The 13,848-nt window shown below is 44.3% G+C and overlaps 1 protein-coding gene across 1 annotated transcript in view; it reads left to right on the plus strand.

The window, feature by feature from the left end:
- The window catches only part of LOC144139851 (annexin A6-like), a 73,169-nt gene that overhangs the window by 11,835 nt on the left and 47,486 nt on the right, over positions 1-13,848 (plus strand). The window contains exons 3-6 of the mRNA XM_077672096.1: positions 1,512-1,716; positions 2,710-2,789; positions 11,088-11,277; positions 11,810-11,868. Of these exons, the coding sequence (XP_077528222.1) occupies positions 1,512-1,716; positions 2,710-2,789; positions 11,088-11,277; positions 11,810-11,868 (534 nt within the window). The remainder of the gene's footprint in view (positions 1-1,511; positions 1,717-2,709; positions 2,790-11,087; positions 11,278-11,809; positions 11,869-13,848) is intronic.

A 13,848-nucleotide genomic window follows, 5' to 3' on the forward strand; every position in this document is an offset into this window, starting at 1 on the left:
TGCATCCTCCGAGTGTACTTTGTATTATATTTGAAGTCAACGCTTTTTTTGTCACTGTTCTTGCTTTTAAACAGGCGTGTGCAAAAAGGTTTGCTTCCTGTTCTGTCTTGCACATTGCCCCTGGGCAAAACAAAATGCAATAAACAGACACCAAGACTGGTGAACAGCGCTGTGATCTGTTTTTTTTACAATTTACATGAATTACTGTCACTGGTGAGTTTGTAGAGCTAATCTCTGTTTATTGCTGAACAAATACTTCTCATTTTAAAAATTCTCTTGCTGCAGCGAGTAATTGAAAAACGCGCCATATTCAAAAAGTCTCCTTGGCACTTATCAGCGCAGTTAAAATTAGAGCTGGAAATGAAGGCAGGTGATTTATCAGTTCGTGATTCTCAAGAAAATACGGGCATATCACCAACGTAGACATTACTAATAAAATCGGTAGCAGCAGAAAGTAGCAGAAAGCCGCAATGGCTCGAAAAAATCCCCGCATCTTGCAAGAACAGGCGACATTATGTTCGCTGTCATAAAAAAATTCTGTCTCATTTCCCCGCTCATATAGGTAACAAGCTTTCAATACCCGAAAAGGATTATCTCATAAATAGCAAATACAAGAAACAGACTGGCAGTTTGTTACCGGATTTTCTGTCTACAGCTATCCCATTCGCGGAGGCACGTATATCGTAAATTTGGGATGCTTGGATTGTATGCTACCAAGAAAATATGCACTGGATATTCCTATCTTCTTCGCAGGCTAGCATTGGTTCAATCGGTTCATGATAGAAAAAGAACAATTATTACCCGTCTTCCGTGCATCGACAAACAACAGAATTTAAACAAGCACGTCCTTCAGGCGTCACGCACTGCAAATCCCTGTGTACGCTAGTCATGAAGGGATGAACCTGCTACAAATCGAAAGAGCATCTTTTCTCTAAGCGAATAAATGTGGATATTTGTACAGCTCACTACGTAACACTCCTTGAGCCAACCACAAGCTCACCGTCACAGCGTAACTACACCAGCGTTGTCCGCTTGGCTTCCTGCGACGTATTTTGGGAAGCACCCACTATACGACACAGCTGTCTTGTTATGCGGTGCCTATACGCACCGATCACCTTTACTGCTTCCCTTGCGACATTGCTTAATTATATCACGCAAATGCTAAAGTGAGAAAGGTATGATTCTGTATATCGGAGCCAACGCCTGTGTTGTAACCTATGCTATGCCAGTTTTTAGACGACGCCTGCTCTTTTACTGCAAATGATTCACTTACGTCACGACTGCGCACTGTTTTTGTAAATAAGTTTTTTTTTTGCATTTTTTAGACCCGCTTGGAATAGTGGGGCAACCTAACAACGCATGTAATTACGTTCTCAATTGAAGCCAACGAGCCGGGTGGTATCTGTATAGAATTGAATATTGTTGTGGTGCGGTAGGGGACCATGATGGTAACGGCAGTTATATTATGATGACTGTGGTGGTGTAGTCTGAAGAAATGCTAACTGTCGCAGGACCTGGTGGCCAGCTTAAAATCTGAGATTCGGGGACGCTTTCAAGAGCTGATGGTGACCCTGCTGTACCCCATGGAGGAGTTTCTGGCCCGCGAGCTCTGCGCTGCTATTAAGGGCACCCCCACCGACGTCGACTGCCTCGTCGAGATTATGTGTACGCGGAGCAACAAAGACATCCATGACATCAAAGAGAGTTACTCAAAAGGTGACGGTCTGGATACTTCTGTAACCTGTGTGATTCATTTAGTGCCCTTACAGGCACTTTCATACTCATAAAGCTAAGTGCCTCCTGGACGTGCACGCAGAGTTTTAACTGCTGCACGGACATTTATTAAGCGCAGGATTCTTGGTTAATACCTTCAGCTACATGCATGTGTTTGTGGGCGCCTGTGCACATTCCTCTTGAGAAAACGTCACTTCAGTTTTTTTGTGCTGCAAGGGATATATTATAAAAATACAGCCTCTACTCACGACCTGACTTAAGAAGCGAAAGTGGTCGCAACCTATTTCGTGGATTCTAAACGTCTCGTTTGCCTACATCACCACAATTTCTCTGCAGTGTACCAACTCTTTCTACTTAAATTGTTCACTATAGCGGCAGCCGAAACTTATCGAACAAATTATGGAACGATATTACCTAACGGTAGAAGATACATCTGCGGAGCGGTGCTACACACCTGTTACCGGTCGCTGGTACAAAAGTGTTAATGATGAAAGAATGCAGCAAAAGAAGAACGCAATATAGGCATTTCGTTTCATGCAGGGCCGTTTACAGTCGCTAGTTGTAAAGCAGTCCTGCTCACGTATATCTATCATGAAAGTATGTTTCCTAGAAACGACGCCTAAGATGTCCATACCATGTTGAACTATGCAGTACTAGCTACGTCTTCATGTGTGTGCGTATTATCTTTCCTGTTCTGAGCCAAGTACACCAAGTGTTACGTTTTTCATTGCACTTCATTAAAATTAGCCCGCTGTAGAAGTAATTCAGAGGCGATTGTTCTGTTTCAAAACAACAGAACGGGTAAGCGTTTTGATACCAAAATTTATTTTTTACACAGCATCATTAGCGACGGGATCGTCCCTACGTACACCCCTGCCCGATATGGATGTCACGAAATCGCTTAAAAGACGCAGCCGCCATTAAAATAAACGAACACTTCCAGAATTCTCCAATTGTGCCTTTTCTTCTCCGCAGCCACCGGGAAAGACCTGGAAAGCGACATAAAAAGCGGGACATCCGCAGAGTTCACCAAACTCCTTCTTTCAGTATGCAACGTGAGTATACCGGCTCGGAAACACGGAATAATCATCACGTGCAGCTTAGTTTAATCTTTTGGATGAGAAAGCCTTTAGTTCCCTGTGAGGACAAGAAACCGGCGGTTGTGAGCAGCGCACTGAAGTTCGTTAGCTATCGATCGAAAGCATGCCAAAACAACTAAAACCTCACAAAGCACAAAAAACAAACGTTATTCCCCGAGGCTTCACGACCACGGGCGCCTGGTGGCTTCTCAGCGGGGCGAATGAAGCTGGGAGAACACCTGGTATTTTTAGGAGGAACTGGCAGCTATTTCACAATACGAAATGACGTGAAATCAGTTGTCGAGCCGTTTGTCGATGTCGGCTAGACGCTGATGACAGCGCACTGAGGCAAACATCGCCAGAGTCGAGAGGGTATAAAATGGCAGTGAAAGCCATCATCCCTTCGCATCCAAGCCGCGTAAGCAGATTTAAGAGAGTCCATATCACAAAGCAGAGTTGTGATTTACTAAAAAGAATTCTTTTTCCAGGCAACACTCATACCCATTTCATCGCAAACTCAACTTTAGTTAACACGGAAATCGTCAGGTGGGGCACTTCCTTAGATATTTTCAAACTGGGTTTATATGATTCCACAGGCCAACTGAACCACCACCCAGACGCATGACACTGCTATCGTAGTGCCCTCTTCAACGTCGTTGTATCATACCACTTGAACGCTAACCTGCCGCTAAAGCACAGATGACTGTATTTTAACTGTTTCTTTTTGGCATCACCGCTGGTGTGTTTCTATTCTATTAACGTTTGTATTGATTTTTTACCTCCTGTCTTGTAAAAGGCGTCGTCCGGGCAAGATGTGTGAACAGGAATTAACGGAAGCTAGTCGTTTGAAATTAACGAAAACTGTATTTCGTATTCATAACTCGTTTGAAGTACCCGCCGAAAATGCTTTACTGCGATAGAATTTCCGAATAAAGGTTCCTTTGCGTGGTGCTGTTCTGCTAGGCATCAATAGATGTTTTCATCGCCGCCTACATTTCGAGCAGCGCGTGGAAGAGCACCAGCGCCAAATTGTATGAGTGCAGGCCGTATCACGTTATGGTTTAAATTGAAAGTTAAATGCTCATTCAATAATGCGAAAGCCACCGCCCCCAGCCCCACGTGCTTGTATTCATGTCCTCTGGCTTCCTTCCTTAAGCTCATGTTTGCTCTTGGTAGTAATTTAAATACGTATAATAGAGTATTCCTCAAAAGCTCAAAAAAGCCAAACGCTACGTTTAATGCGCTTTCAAACCATGCTGGGTTTTGCGATGATATTCGAACCAGGCAAACCATCTGCTTCTCACGCTGTTTTTCAGGGAAATCGTCAAGAGGGCGTTACTCCAGATCAAACCAAAGCGAGGAATGACGCTCAAGTGAGTCCAGCATGCCGACAAAGCTGCGATGATCAGAGTTTCTTCATATTTTTGTGACATTCGAGTAATGACTGAATAAATCCCCCTGGTTTGAAGCTATGGTGTAACTGGCAGATTAACGATAACCACACAGTAGAGGCCATTTCTGTTGTTTGTGTTGAACCGATGGAGTGAAATTTGGGACTTTTTGTTCGCAAGCGGACTCGTATTAAATAAATCTGCAATGTCTGTTCATGACAGCGACATTGTATATCTTGGCCTGCTGTGCAAAGACAACCTTAATATTGATGCTTTTCAACATTTTCGCGCACGCTGCAGATCCACAGCGGTTCACATTTTTTTCCGAAGGCCTCCACTACTGCTCACCTAATACCCAGGTAGCGGCATCGGACTGTGGTACCAGAAAAGTTTGTAGCGTGGGCTACACTGGCTGACGCTGAGCAGTTTCCCGTGGCTCCTGTAGAGCCGTACTGCGCATGCACAAGGAGCAGGGACGTCACACGGCGCACAGAACGTTGCTCCCTGCCCGACGCCTCTCACACACCCCACTCGTCCAGCGTCTTTTCCGACCTCCATTCCGCACGTGGCGGCTAGGTCCACTTGATGATAAATCGATCAGTGGCCGGGTATGCAATCGATGGCTCATGCGTCGCAGCAACACCGGCGTGCGCCTGTGGAACCAGCTCAGCTCTGAGGCGATTGGTGACGCTGCGCCGGAGCCGCTTGATATATATACATGTGCCACGTAATGCGTATACCGTGTGTGTGTCATTGAAGCAGCAGTAAGCATGATAACCACGCTAATCCTATACAACCAGGAAAGCTGAGAGTAACCAGCTGAAGCTTAGCCCACACTACGTATATCCTAGCATAGCCGAGCTAAGCTACCGCTATTTTTTTCTTTTCATGGGGGTTGAACCTGGATACCTCTGGCGACACCTCAGAATAATACGAACGAGGAAATGGGCGCAACTTAGTGATTATATATATATATATATATATATATATATATATATATATATATATATATATATATATATATATATATATATATATATATATATATATATATATATATATATATATATATATATATATATATATATATATATATATACAGCCTTAAGCTACAGTTTAACGTAAAAAAAGGACACAGTGTTCTCATTGCGCATACTGCACGTGCCATGCCATAGCCAGACTCGGCAAGCGGCACCAACTGGGAGGAATTGGGCAGCCGACATGTGACGCTCAATTTCTTGCGTGCGGGGTTTCCGCTTTCAACAACGCGAGACTGCCATGAAAACTGGTTGTATGGAGGGTCAGAATCACAGCGCAATAAGGGATTAAAACACGGTAGTTTTCAAGTGCTGTTGTGCTGCGACCCTGGCGCCCGGCTTCACGTCTTTTCTTTTTTTTTTCTCTGGAAGAAGGGAGCTAAAATCGCAAACCGCGATGCAATACACCTGACTCTCTTCGTAAGATTAGTGCCGAAATGGGAAGAACTAGTGATGGTGTAGAAGTGAAGAAACAGGACGCGTGATTTCAGCATGCGCAAGCATGCACAACGTAGGAGTGGTACCTAGGCGTGTTTCTATACGCAATGCATGGTGTTTGTGTACGTGCATGGCCTGCGCGATCAGCGATATCGCTTCAAAAGTATTGGTCATGGAGGCAGTATTACGTAAGTGCGTATGACTCCGCGTGCTTAACCAGCTACTGTGAGCGTTAGTGGAAGTTTCTTTGTGTAGCGAATATAGGTATCTTTGTGCTTACACATCTAAGCATTATGTAGGAGAGGTGGAACTTTTTTATGTTTTCAGGTGCCAGGTTGTTGTTTACGGAGGCGGTGACACTATATGTAAACTTTTTTAGAGGCAATGATGAGGAAATTTCGTAGCAGCGGCAGTATTTCAAAGTTAACTTCCAGGCCTTTATTGCTTATCTCCGAAATATGCAACTCAAGACTTGCGTTTTACCACCCATTTCTGTTTCTACCCCTACAACAGCAGCAATTTCAGTGTGCTTGCAACGCCCTCATAGAAACGGCTTTCGTTACTACTTTGAAGTATCCAGATTACTAGCAGCTCGCATCTACGTGCCAATTTGTGTTTTGTTTGTGAGATGGCTCAGTCAGCGATATCAGCTCCCGAAGTACACAAAGAAGAAATGCTATACCACTTTTCACCTCCATGACGTTTCACAACAGGCCGCTTGTTTCTAAAAGTAGCGCTGGAAACTGCACAAAAGCTATAACATTGCCACCGGTTTAAATGTGGTTCAAAGCGTCTACTGTGGGAACTTGACTACTGGCTCACTGTCAGCACCACACAATAAAATTTTATAGTATTTTTTATACCTCAGTGTACTTCAAATAAGTAGGTTTACCAGTGGTATCACACAAAAGCTCTTCTTTCTTTGCCCTAATCTCGTCGAAGGAAAGCAATTAATTAGCATCAAGTCTCAACAACCTTATTAAAATGTCATCGGTGATGTAAGCGGCATGGGAAATACCTTCGAATGTTCGAGGCTCTGTTCACGCTTCGAAACACGCACAGAAAAGCACTCAAAAGTTATGAATATCTAAATCATCCAAATAAATGCATATGTTGCAGAATAGCATGTGTAGCGGGAATAGATATTTGTGGTTATTAGCCAATCGTATCAACATTGTTATGGTTGTCTTTAGCTTCAACTGTAGCCGGTTCTGTGTCGATGTTTAGCTGCTCTTACTAACATCTCTGGCGTCATTAGCGTCTTTTATGTTTATATAAATGGATTGTCAGCTATTCGTATCAAAATACTATGGGTGAATCCCACTCCATCTATAGGCGCTTTCATCGCCATTTTTAGCTCTTCTTATTGACATCTGTACAATGTCTATAGCTTATTTTATGGTTTTGTCAATGGTTTAGCTATAGCCTTTTTACGTCTGTCTTAGCCCTTCATAGTACCCACCCTAAGGGTGTATTTAAAGTCTTATATTGCCGCGAACCATACATTGGGTTTGTTTATTTGTGTTGTGGTTCGCGGCAATATGATCAAATCCGTGTGACCTTATAGTTATCCCTAACTTCTTGTATTAATGACTGAATGCATTTTACGGCATATTATTTAGTGTTCCTTACACCGCAGGCCGTACCCGTTCTCCCGCCTTCTCACGCACCTTTAAAACTCTGCCTGTGGCAATTCTTCAGTTGCGTGCTGAAATAAATGTTCCGTTACCACTTAAAAATAAAGGGAGGTGGACAAGGTGGTGAGTGTAAAAAAATCAGCAATTTTCATTCACAAAAAGCTTAAACACAGGCACCCAAAAAAAAATTGGCCGCGTATCTGCTCCTTTCGTTGCAAATGTCGTCAAAAGACGACAGTCATTGTAGACATTTGCCAGGGAAATCTCTCCCTTTGCTTTCCCGCTCACCTCTCATGCTGTTCCTGTACCGTCGCGCTCATTCTAAGGTAAACACACTAAGGTTGCGGAAGGCGATTTGAATTTACCGCGTTCCAGTGCTACAGGCCGGATTCCTTGATGTCAGCGCTGCAGTACGGCGGAGACGCGCGTGAATGGAGGCGGCCGACTAGAATGTTTATAGAGCCGCGTGGCCGTGCTCCACGCGTGTTCTAAACAGAACGTGGAACTTAGCTAGTCGAATCTTTAGTTGCTGTTGCCGCGTGATTTTTTAAATGCCGCAACGAGGCGGCAGTTTTCTGCACTAGACGTAGAATATCATTTGCTATCAAAAAACTAAGCATCCATAAATTTTTAATAAAGGAACACTGTAAATATCCCTTGTGTGCTAATTTCGTGTCTAATATCTGCGTAATGTCTTGTTCTTGTTCAACAAAGTTGACAAGTATGAACATATAAACCGGGCTTAGACGTTGACATGTGGCTGTGAGTAGACAAGACTATTGCGCAATATCAATTTTACTTTGGCCGGGTGGCTGAATCGAGTCACAGACAGACAGACAGACAGACAGACAGACACACATACAGACAGACCAAAATTTCTGGGTTTAAGTAGCCCAAGAAAGACTATCGTCATAAAAAAAAATGAAGGGGTTTATTCGTTTAATTGGTTACATAAAGAGAAATTATCTAAGCCACTTCACCGCCATTCAACGGACGCTGACGTGCGTCGATCGAAACGCACACAACCCGCATTCCATCACCCTCGCTAACGCTTGCTTCACGCGCCCGACAACCACACTACGCAGCACACTCTGCGCGAACGCCCACCGCGAAAAAACACAGGCACTGGGTAGTCCGCAAAATTAAGAACACTCAGAAGACTTTTACCACCTTGAATTTTTAATGCGGAAAGCTGCAAGTACAACGGATGAAACATAATTGTGCTCATAATAAAATAATGAAGGCACAAGCTGCTCATTTCGTCCTTTAAATGTTCTCTCAGTTCGCAAAAAGGTAATGCTTTTCTTACATCACGGGGCCCAAATCTTCAGTTCTCAATAGTTTGCAGATTCCCATGTTGCGGAGGTAACTATAGAAACGTATTATTAAAAACAAAAGCATCTAGACTTTCTTGCAGTATACAGCCTGTTAGGTTCGTATAATGACTCACGCTGGAGATTTTTGTAAGACGAAATTTCTTCATGGTATCGCAGGAATTCATTCTGGCAGGGCTGCGCGTTGAAGTAATCCTAAGACTCTCACCGCAAACAGCAGAAAGTCACGGCACGAAAGTGCGACATACTTGCTTGGTGTTCTAGCCTCTACACGAGCCCATTGCGGTAGAATTAGAATTTCCCTGACAAAGTAACAACACACGCCATGCACGCGCTCGCGAGCAAGGACCTGAAAGGTGGTTGACGGAGCACATGCTGGTAGAAGCAGATCCGTCGAGTAAGCAAACAATGCGGAGAAACGTACGCATATTTCCACCTTCTTATAACTTCTTCGTCGGCAAATATTTTTGTTTAGGGAATATAGCAATTCAGAACGTTTTTATTACATAGGAGCAACTATATCCGCTTTGAGTGCTGAGAATAAAAGTGCCTCTAACTGCCGCTGCTCGCTGGAATGCTAACTCAGCCAGAAAATCTGCACCTTGCCTTCAACGAAATGTTTCTTACATACACATTACCAAAACCCGGTGCGTCAAACAGAGCCGAAAAAATTGGGCACGGACCAAGGTGTCTGCTTAGAATTTTTATCGCTTCGCCAAGTGACTTTCGTAAAACTGTTTTGCTCTGAAGTGGGTCGCTTTTGTTTGGTTGCTCTCCCCACTCGCTTACTAATCTTAAATCGACTGGCCCAAACAAGCAGTGCGAGTGGTTGCAGCTGCCACCATGTCCATAGTCGCGCCCGCAGGTAGCGTGCGCCGCAAAACTTTTACAATCTTGTGAGATGCTGAGAGAGCAATTTTTAAAAACCATGCTTTTTTACTCTCCCCCGGCCATGAAGTCGCTGCGAACATTACATTCAGCAAACGTTGGTCCGAACTTACGTCCCTGCCTCCACGTTCATTTGCAAGCTTTGAGGACGTGCAGTGTCCAAAGTTGCAACCTCATTTTGAGCGTTAATCATTAGCTGTCTTTTATTTTACTTTTAAATATTCTTGGTACATTCAGTAGGTAACATTATTGAGCAAATACTTTTTATATAACTGGCTGATCAACATCATAATCGTCATCCGATCTCTGTCATAGATGAATGTAAATCACGAGCATATGAGTTTCGCGTCATAAGTCATTTTTATAACAGAGGAATGAGCTTTATTTTTGCTTGATTTATAGCTTAATGGGCTAATACATTTCCTTAGGCAGCCAGAGACTTGGAGCTCTATATCACTATATCGCTAGCTAAGAAATCTTTCATGGGTGAGGGTATGTAGCGTCTGCGCCATACACTATTCTCAGGCTAGGTAAATGTTGCTAAATGGTCACACTTTTAATGTTTAACAGCCGTATATTGGTAAAAAGTCAGGCGCAGAAGTTTTTACGGCAACCGCTCTTTATATTTACGGCAGATTATGTCCTCCATCTGGAAAAAGGCAGCCGAATGGTTTCAATTCGGCACACATAAAGCTAAATCACGACGTATGCTCAGCCAGAGCTTTGTAGTGGTTTTCTTAAGTACTAAACAAACACATATTTACATATTTTTTTGCTGTTAAAGTAACTTGAATAGCTGTGACTCTATAGCTTAAACACAGTACGATGTTCTATAGTCCTCAAATGAAAGTTTTGTGGTTCAGAGTCTTGAGCATCGGAAACACAAAAGCTTTAATAGGTCGCTATAGCCTACTGTATGCCCTTTTATGCTTGCCCATATGGACTCGTGGGTGGTGATAGCTCACCATTATGATTTTCATAGTGTCCATAGGTCATTTTCGTGTGGGTAAGTGGGTGTGTTGGCCATAGGGACTCATAGGTTGCGATAGCTCACCAGAATGATTTTTATAGTATCCATAGGTCATTTTCGGGCGGGTAAGTGGGTGTGTGGTAACCTCCCGTTAGGTATACGTAACTGAAATCGCAGGTTATCCATCTTACGACTGGTCCCGATGCGTACACGGCATTTCAATTTTGGACATGCACATTTGCGCCCGCGGCTACTCCTACTATTTGGCGAAGACGTGGTAAATTTACTCTACTTGGTTAAGTGAAATTGAGGGCGGGCCAGATGTATTACTTGTGTTTCCGTATGTTACTTTGTGTGAATTGTGTCCAATTTCTGTTTTCATTCAGGGCTAAAATTTCTCCCCGAGGTACAAAACTCTCATTGAGAGCACATTTGCTCTGAGTGAGCTCTACCCATGCCCGATATGAAATTTATTGTTAGAGTCACGCGTACAGCAGCGTAGGAGCGTTCTGTTAGGAATTCACCCCTAATACCTGTACAACATTCATTGACGGCATTCCTTTCTTTTCCGCAAAGCAGCATCTTCAACAGGCCGGAGTGAACACATGGAGCACCGGTGGTTCGGTGTTCAACCAGATCCTCGCCAGCCAGAGCTACGAGCAACTGCGACTGGTATTCCAGGAATACAAGAACCTCGCAGGACGCTCCGTAGTCCAGGCAATCGAAAGCGAGGTGACTGGGAACCACCGCGCGGCATACCTTGCCATTGGTGAGAACGTCGATGTCGAAGGAGATTAATCACGCCGTTGAAAAAAACAAACGAGGGTGGAAAACAAACGGTAGCAAAGTGAACATTTGGAATTATGTTTTCATATTCACCAACGCTATTGGTTTCCTCACAGTTATCGATTTAATGTTGGCCCTTTGGGTCATATTTTGTAGTAAAAACGCTAAGGGTTCCATTCCTCCACGACGACGTTTTTTCTTCAGCAAGGGAAAAATGAGAATGGCCACCTATTGAGATTTCTGTATGCATTGAAGTTTTTCGGAATGCCCCAGCTAATTCGTGTTCCTCTACAATATTTATGCAGAATTCAAATATTTTCAAAATATCATTGTCTTGCCTGGATGTAGAACTTAGAACATCTGATGCTGATTGTTCGTTCAGCTTCTGCCTTGCTCTCCAAAAAAACTCCAGTTGGCTCTTCCACCCAAACACGTTCCTTTTTTTATAAACTCTGCCTATTTGTAGTATGGTAATAGTACATGTCCTTTCCTGTCATTTTTCTTAACATTTGCAGCCAAGTACCTTGCCAACATCCCGTACTACTTCGCCGAGAAGCTTGACAGCGCAATCAAGGTTAGAAAAACAATTAATTCGTGCACAAAAATTGTTCATAGTTTTTGCAGATTGTTATCCGAGATGTGGAAACTTCGGAATTAGTGTACGCCGCAACTGCTGTTATATGGTGTGCACATAAAAGTTGAAATTGCGCCTACCTTCAGTGTACAAGGAAATCCGACGCTTAACGCTTACTCCACTGAATCGTTCTCTTTTTTCTCGGCCACGTAACTGTCCTGGGCCAGTAACTCCCTGTGGCCATGCTTTTCTTCAGGATATTGCCATCGTGTCACGCAGAAATTGCGTGTCGACCTATACCATGTAGCCCGAGAATTGCATATACCGAATGTGGTTTTAGAGTACGTTCCCTTCTATATCAGCGTTTGCTGCCGGAATTGGGGATGACGTTACGTGAAAATGACGCCAAACTCAACGTGTGTTTTTTTGTAATCGTCGTTCGAGGTTTCTAAGCGATGTCGGCCGTAAAGGCGTACTGACTCGTTGGTCAGAACAAGTCAGCACGGGTATACCATAATTAGAATTACTACATGCTCTCGAATCTCCATGGGAGACACATTTATTCGCCGAATGTTAAGCCCTTCAGGACTGGGAGCTTGAATTTTCTTCAATTAAGTTGAGGTCCTCAAATTTGTGCGCTATAAAATATCGGGCAGTTAAAGGCGCACTGACACAAAATTTTGAAGGCGAGATAACTTCGGAGATAGATTGGTGGGAACACATATACATCATCTGCAAAATATCAGCGGTGAATACAGCCTAGAACATATTTAAAATCAATTTTGAAGTGTGCGAAACGCAACCGAGCGGCCAGCAGAGGACCACGCGCAAGTGTAAATAAACAACATCCAAACACGTCACGAGTTTGTGTTTGCCGCTTCCGCACTGCCGGCTCGCCGCTCCAATCGGAGGGCCGGAGGGCGGAGCTTCTGCTCTCGAGAACGAACGACCCGATCGTTGGCGGCGGAGGCGCCGTGATTTCGTCAGCTCATCGGGCAGCTGGCCACGACCAAAGTTCTACAGCGATTCCAGGCACTCTGTTTCTATTACTGTTTATTACCATTGGATGCGGAAACGCGCCGGAGACACGAAAAGCCCACTGAGCAAGCCGCACGGTCGCTGTGCAGGCGGCGGCCACGGCCGCGAAGTGGCCCACGCCGGCGCAGGTAGCTCGAGTGATAGCTTGTTACCGCTGCACGAAATTGTCCCCAAGTCCCGACCATGGTGGCTCACATGAGAAAGGAGTTAATGATGCCATGGCGGGTTGCATTAAAAATTGTCATCTGCACCGCTTACGAGAGCGGCACTCGAATATCCGCCGCAGTGCTAACCCGAACACATCTGTAGGCGGACCTGTAGGCAGACCGGCCGGCTGCTCCCAGCGCGCGTCTTGCCACCCACCGTCTCGAGCGTCGCGCGCCGTTCGTTAGCCGCGGTAGCATTTGCACTCGCAGCGCCTGCGTCACATTCACGGTCGCTTTTTAATTAGGCGCCTCACGAGATCAGTACGGGGGGGCATTCGCAGAAACTGCCGTCGATGCGGATTCAACAGTGCTACGGCGGCTCTGCTCTGTAACTGGGATATCCCTCCGACGGTCACGTGGTCAGCTTTGTTCAGACAAAATCCACAAAATCCATCGTTTCGCGGCACTCGCTGAAACCGAAACTGCGACTGGCCGCATTGAAAATGCCTCTAATTAAACAACCGTCGCACGCTGAAGCAAATGAGGTTTCTACAGGTTATAAGTAGGTCACTACCTACTTATCGCAACAAAAAAAACAAGATGCAAAATTTTTGTGTCAGTGCCCCTTTAAGTCATTACGGCGCTGGTCGTCAACGGTAGAATATGGCCTTTTCGGTCTTTTTTATCATAGAAAGGGAGTAACCCTGCATTACGTTTATTTTTGATTTTGACATAACATTACACGCCGATTACAATCAAATTTAGGAACAATCATAAAGTACCAGAATCCTGATTA

This window comes from Haemaphysalis longicornis, unplaced genomic scaffold, assembly GCF_048455015.1.
Source record: "Haemaphysalis longicornis isolate Haplotype H1 unplaced genomic scaffold, Haemaphysalis longicornis Haplotype H1 scaffold_5, whole genome shotgun sequence".
NCBI lineage: Eukaryota > Metazoa > Arthropoda > Arachnida > Ixodida > Ixodidae > Haemaphysalis > Haemaphysalis longicornis.